This window comes from Kryptolebias marmoratus, linkage group LG17 (assembly GCF_001649575.2).
Source record: "Kryptolebias marmoratus isolate JLee-2015 linkage group LG17, ASM164957v2, whole genome shotgun sequence".
NCBI classification, from domain to species: domain Eukaryota; kingdom Metazoa; phylum Chordata; class Actinopteri; order Cyprinodontiformes; family Rivulidae; genus Kryptolebias; species Kryptolebias marmoratus.
Window position 1 is genome coordinate 194,297 of NC_051446.1, and position 7,439 is coordinate 201,735.

The 7,439-nt window shown below is 36.0% G+C and overlaps 1 protein-coding gene across 1 annotated transcript in view; it reads left to right on the plus strand.

Moving 5' to 3' along the window:
• Positions 1–7,439, plus strand: part of cftr (CF transmembrane conductance regulator) — a 67,625-nt gene that overhangs the window by 14,920 nt on the left and 45,266 nt on the right. The window contains exons 4-5 of the mRNA XM_037980626.1: positions 6,330–6,545; positions 7,064–7,153. Coding sequence (XP_037836554.1) covers positions 6,330–6,545; positions 7,064–7,153 — 306 coding nt within the window. The remainder of the gene's footprint in view (positions 1–6,329; positions 6,546–7,063; positions 7,154–7,439) is intronic.

Here is a 7,439-nt window from a genome sequence, read left to right on the forward strand (position 1 = left end):
ACCGGGAGGAGACCCAGGACACGCTGGAGGGACTATGTTTCTCGGCTGGCCTGGGAACGCCTTGGGATTCCCCCGGAGGAGCTGGCCCAAGTGACTGGGGAGAGGGAAGTCTGGGTCTCCCTGCTTAGGCTGCTACCCCCGTGACCTGACCCCGGATAAGCGGAAGAAAATGGATGGATGGATATTTCTTTGTAAAATGTAATCGCAGATATTCTTTTTTACAATTATTTATTCATTTTCGCCCATTGCCAAATGCTGTCTGTATGTGTTTGCCTTTGTCTGTACTAGAAACAAAATATCTCATGAATCACTGAATGGATTTTAATGAATCTCTTACAAAATAATTATTGGCTGTACTCCTACAACTGATTAACTTTAGGAGTCAACCCATTTCGAGATGGCTACCACAGCAAAGCAATGTTAGCAAACACAAAAATGACTGTAACTCAGTCAATTTTTACAGAAATTAAGCTAACATTTGGACTGGTTGTAGCTGAGAGCCATTCCTAACATATATTTTGCATACTAGATCTGTATTATAAACATTGCCATTACCTGTTGGAGTCAACCCTGTTTGTCTTTTAGCAAAATAGCTCAAAAAACACTAAACAGATTTCAATGAAACTTTCAGAATATTATTCAATGATTACTTTTTGAAACTTACATCTACAACTGATTAACTTTTGGGGTCAATCTAATTAAAGATGGCTGACACAGCTAATCAACCTTAGCTAACACAAAAATGGCCATAATTCAGTCAATTTTACAAATATTGATCTAAAGTCTTGTGTAGTAACTGAGTCATTCACAAGTAACACATACTCCGAGCACTAACAGATCAATCAAGATCTCACATTTTTGCATGAGTTTGTTCATGAAGTTACATTTAAGGTTTGACCAAAATGCCTATCAGACCTTCTTTTTTTAACATAAGATAATCTTTGTTTAAATCATGAAAGGCAGCAGCTGATATGCAATCCTTTAAGGAATGCTAGGCTTTTAATTTAAAGAATAATTGTTTCCAAATTTGAGCAAGTGTCTTTGGACTCCCTTCACACTGGATTATAACCTGGCTATCCTGTCCACAACCTGTTCTATTGACCTATTAGAACGCAGCAGCAAATTTGGTAAACCTCTTTTTAGTGTGAAAGTAATCATGACACTGCTACACTTTTAGCACTCACCAAAATAATTTTTCCTGCTATTTTATGCTTCTCCAAGATGCTGTCTTGCACCCTTACCCTGTTCTATACCCCCAACCTACCATGATTCTCCCAGACCATGTCAGGATGCAGCTACAGGTCTACGTTAGATTGTTTTTATCAAGTTGTCATGGGGACAGCTTTGACCCAGTGGTAGGGAGGTTGTATTTCAATCAGAGGGTCAGGAGTTGAAGCCCCAGCCTCCTCAGTGTTTCAAAGTATCTTTGGGAACGACACTGAACCCCACACTGCCCCTGTTTTGCCTTTTAGTGTGTGGGTGAGAACATAAAATTACTGTACATAGAACAGAAAGTCTCAAAGTCTGGCCTCCAGTACGAATTTAGAATGAACAACAAGTCAGTCCAGACTCAGCCCACATGATATATTGAATTGCATTGGCTTAATGGAATTAAAAAGTGGTGTGGCTCCTCTATGGGGGACAGAGATGGTGTGCACAGGGCAGGTGAAGGAGATAGCAAGATTATGTCTACATACAGTTGGTGGCATCTCACTAGGCTGCACACTTGTTGGAGGATAGTTAGTGACTCACAAATATGAGAAAATATGCAACAAAAAAGGAGAAGGGTGCTTCACTGTGGGAAACATGGATCTGTTGCAACTTTTTCTTTTAATGTATTACTTCCCCTTTAAATAAAAAATTACTTTTTCTTCTTTTTTTCAAAAAATTTACAATTTTCTAAGTTTAAACATGATAATTTTACTGGTACATTGTGAATAAAGATAGAGTTATAAGATTTGAAAATCATTGCATTTACTTTTTATTTATATTTTACACAATATCGAAACTTTGTTCGAATTGGGGTGGTATTTTACATCTTCAAAGTGTTAGTTTCGTTTTGTAAAGAAATAAGTTGTCATCAAGGCAAAGTCTTTTCTTGGAGCTTTGTAGTTTTTTCAGTTCGAACTTTAAGAGACATCCTTTTGCACAATTTGCAACAACACAGTTTTAAAGATACAAAATGTGTGTGTTTGAATGGTGTGCCTGCAACTCTGTTTCTTATTAAATATGATTGACATATCATAAAAATTAGAGCTGTGGCCACATATTTATTATTATTAAAATGGACACAAAGTCCTCTTAAAAAGCTGCTATTGTCAGGAGGCGAACCCGGAGTGCAGGCTCTTACCAAGAACACTAATTTATTAAAGTAAAAATAACACGAAATCAAAAGGGCTGACGTGACAGCAAACGAACTAAATACAAAACATAAACTAATGGGGCGACAAGGCAAATAACATGAACGTAGCATAGACGGGGAAACAAGAGCAATGAATCAGCAGGGTAGTGATGAAATTGACTGGGTTTTAAACACTGAGGATAATCAGGTGAACTGGGCACAGGTGAGTAACGAGGATTGAAGACAGGTGGAGATGGGCGTGACAGGAAAGCAGGAGCAGACTGAGGGCAAGTGGGAAATGTGAAACAAAGACAGGAACCGAACCAAAACTAAGAACAAACTCAAAAAATACTAGAAATCATGACAGCTATAGTTGGTATCCTCATTTACCAGCTGAATAAAATGTGTTATTAAAGTAAACATCTAAACTTTCACATATTTTTAAATACTTTGTTGACATCAAATTTTAGATTTAAAGTTTTTTTCAAGACAATAATTGTCAGTGAAGATAAACCAGTGTTTGTTTGTGTGTTTTTAAGAATCAACCACATAAAAATTAAAAATTAAAAAAACTTTCTGGAAATGAGGTTGGTAGCCTTTTTCAGCTGTCAGCATTTTTACACTACTTCTAAACTAAGTTGTTTTTGTAGCACAGCTCAAAATAATCTTTTTTTTTAGATAGAAAGAGAGAGATTACTTTTTACTTTTCAGGGTGGGGTACGTCCACACTTCCACTCTGATCTCCTGGGAGTGGGGTTGGATGGATTTACAGCCTATTGTTACCTCTCTGAGTTATGACACATAACAGCTGGAGAGGAGATACTATTGTACACCTTCGAGCTTCATATAAAGTCTTTTGCACAAATAGAATACTTTTAATACATTTATCATCAGCATCAACATTGTTGGAATTACCTACTTTGTTTAATCTAAAAATGTATTTACTCTGCAAATACAGAAGTTAACACCTTGTTTACATTAGCTATACTGCCTCTACATGGTTTTTATTTGGGTCACAAAGTCGATGGGTTTCAAACATTTGAAGCTCTACATCTAAAATAATTCAAGTGTCACAGTTTTAGAGTTACGGTTTAGAGCGCTGAGTGTTTGGAGTGTTAGTGGTTAGTCAAATGAAAGCATATCCCACCACACATAATGTGACACATGAAAAACTCTTACGGAGCATCTGGTTTGTTTGTGGCTAACAGTAGTAATGAAAGGCCTAGCATCCCTTTAAGGAATGCATATCACCCGCCACTTTTCATGCCATAGTTTGAGACCAAGGCCATCTTATGATGAAAAGTGAGAAGTTTTAGCCAATTTGAAAATAATGTTATGCACAATCCCATGCAATATTGTGAGATGTCATGCTCAGAGTGTGTGTTGTGTATCACTTTCAGCTACTACCATTCCAAAAATTAGCTCAATATCTGTAAATTGGCTGAATTATAGCTGTTTTTGTGTTTGCTTATGTCAGTTAGCAGTGGCTGCCATCTTGAATCAGGTTGATTCCAAAAGTTAATTCTTTGTAGATGTACATCTAATGAATACTTTAAGAGAGTTTCATTAAAATTCATTCAGTGTTTCATGGAATAGTTTGGTAACAGACACACAAATACAGACACAAGCAAAAACATTATTACAAGGCTTCGCAAACAATAATGTCCACAATCTAATCATGTTTAAAGGTTTTATCAATTTAAATATTTCAGAATTTCAGCAAACAACAACCAAAAATAAAAAAGGAAACATTCATTGTTCTGTCTCATAAAAGTCAAATTTGTCACTGTTTAGTGATAATAAAATCTATTTATTAGCCATCATAATAATGCTGCTTCAAACACTTATTAACTGCAGAGAAGCTGTAACTCAACTATAATTTAAAGCAGTTAAGGTTTTAATTGTATTACCTGAATTTAATTTATACTTCAGAAAATAGACTGAGTCATATCTGATGTTCCACAGCTATTGAAGCTGTGTGTGTGTGTGTGTGTGTGTGTGTGTTGTCTTGCAGGAGAGTGCCAATAAAGCTGTGATTTAATGACGTCTGAGAAGTACAAACATGCCGCACCAAAGTGTCACAATTCAGTCTACTGTCTCAGACTCACAGGGAGGTGCAGCAGCAGCAGCTAATGACTCAGGACAGTTGGAGTTGGTTGTCTCGACAACAAGAATGCTTGTTAGACGTATAGAAGACAATGTGGGAAACAGAAAATCTTTAGAGAAAGGTCTGAATGGAGGCCAGCAAAGGGCTTTTATGTTCTTTTACATCATTTTGTTTTCTAAAGAAATATCGACATGAATGCCTGACTGCAAACTGGATCCCTCTAATTTTCTCATGGCATTCTGTTTTTTATTGGTCTTTTAAAAGAAAAAGAGTAAAACAGTTAATTTTGCCAACCAATAATTATTCAATAAACTGGCTGCATCTATTTACTGAAGATGCACATAGAATATTATAAGGTTTCACTTTAGTGCCCAGTGGTTTGATTAAAAAAAACACTATCTGTAAAGTAAAAAACTGGTGCTTTGGACATTAACCTTTGCCCCTTAATTTTAAAGATTTAAATTGTAGTTTGGTGGAAAGGTTAGGAACAGTTAATATCTTACCTGTTGTAGATAACTCTTTGAATGACCTCAGTTTGAAGAAATAGAGTTTAGGGCCTTGTCCACATAGAAACAGTTTTTCCAAAATGATCTTTTTATTTATTTTTTCTAAAAATATCCTCAGAAACATAGCAAAGTTTCTAGAAATGTTTTCATCCACAAAGAAAAAGTCCCAAAATGCTGTAGTAAGTACGCCAGGCCTGTTTATTAGCACTGTACCATTGTCACAGAAATACACCAGAAAAAGGAAACAAGGAGTGGAGAAAATGTAAACACAAGAAGAAAAAGATGAAGACAGTGCATACTAGACCAAAAAATTTATCCTATTTGTGGACTGATGACAAAAAATAACTTTTTCTTTGTGTTATATTAAACTACTATTGACTGGGAGTTGTGCGAGTTCAAATACTCTGACAAAATGGAGGATTTCAGGAAATCCACCAAGGGACAGCTGTAAAGAGGGGGTTTCTTCATGATATTCAAAGCATATCAGGCTAAATTATTTTACCTTTAGTTAAACTATCTTTTTAAACAAACAAACAAACAAACAAAAAAGTAGTTCAATTTCCCATGTTTTTAAAATGTATACTTAATTGTAGTTTTTTTTTCTGTATGTTTGTCTTTGTTATACTGTTGACATTTCAATAAAGTGGTAGAAACCTTTTTGGTCTTAGATTACTTGGTTTAATAATGAGGGTTGTTTGCTCTGCCCTATTTAAGGTAATGTTATTGTTCATCAACTTTGTCTGTTTATTGAAGTTATACAGTATACAAAGGTTTTGCTGTAGTTGAGCAACTGGGGCCTGCAAACACAAGCATGTAATATGTCATTATTGTTGTTACATCTGCCCTGCTTGGGGTTATAGGTTAGGCAGGAGGTGAGACTATGACTTTTCAAAAAGTTGTGTTTAGGCTGTCAACACAAAAACACAATGGTGATGTTTCAATATATTTTTACCATGAAACCCAGTTTAAGAAAATATAGTTTTTGGAATCTTCAAATGTTATTTCTGTGTGGACACAGTTCTGAAATGATAAAAAAAACCACTGCGTATTTATTATTCCTGACGAGGTCCCAGCTTGTACAAACACACTCAAGATTAAAAGCTGAATACACCTCCAATATTCAAAGTTTAACAGCGGTTAATGCAAACACTGTTTCATAAATTTTTACACTTCTGTTTTCTTTTCCCCAGGACACTAGTGTTTACATAGATTTCTGTGGTTATTTGAATGTGCAAATTGCAGCAGCAGCAGAGAGCTGTACAGTAAATTTGCAGTTAACATGTCTAAAAGCACCAGTTGATTTTGCTTGCTTGGTGGGGTTTAGTATAAATTTGAATCAGTTACAGTAACCTCTTGTCTGATCCCCTTTTTGTAGGAAGCATCCAAGACTGTGCAGCCTCAACTTTCAGGTCGCATCATTGCTTCCTTTGACCCATTCCATGCTCCTGAGCGGAGTCAGGGATACTACCTGGCCCTTGGCCTCGGCCTCCTCTTCACCGCTCGCTTCATCCTGTTGCAGCCCGCCATCTTCGGCCTGCATCACCTAGGCATGCAGATCCGCATAGCTCTTTTCAGTCTCATTTACAAGAAGGTATGAGGAAGACAGAATGCATAATTAGAAGCTGATCTTTGCCTTTCAGAAAACATTTAAAGAGTTTAAGATTTATTATTATCACATAAAAACTATTTTTACAAATTTAACAAGTTGACAGTTTTGAAGCTTATGTATCACAAAATATCTAATGAAAAAAAAAGACTATTGAAATGCCACAATATAAACATGTTTAAATCTTTCAAATTTGTAGTCATTTGTGTAAAGCATGTTTTTAAGATGTTTTTTGAAGATTGGTTTAAAATTTATCCTGAGTACAGGAATAAATTAAAACGTTGTTTTAAACAAAGTTACTGTCAATTTTATAATTATTATTAAGCAATACATGATCATATTTTGGATCCAGTAGTATTTGAATTTCTGTTTTTAAATAAAAAACAAATCTTGTTTTTAAGTTTTGTTTTAATACTGTAATATTGTGACACTGGTTACATGCTATGAAAATCTCATACCAACTTGTCTAGTGTCGGCTGACTCTTCACATTAAATCTTTTCAGACCCTGAAGCTGTCCAGTCGAGTCTTGGACAAGATCAGCACTGGTCAGCTTGTCAGCCTGATGTCTGCCCACCTCAACAAGCTTGATGAGGTGAGATAAAATGAATCTTTGATTCAAGGTCACGTCCACATGACACATTAGCTACAGTTAGAAAACACTGAACCTTAGCATGTGTAACTTGTCATGGTTTTGTCTACGATTAGACCCACAAGCAGAAAACTCACAAGAAACTGGCAGTGATTTTAAAGGTTTATTTTCAGAGCGGCAAATGAAATCTGGAACAAGGATTCTGCTGGAACACTGGCTCCAGCAGCTCTGGGTGCAGGACACACTTGAGAGGGAGAAGTAGATGTTAATTGTAATTTCGTTTCACCAC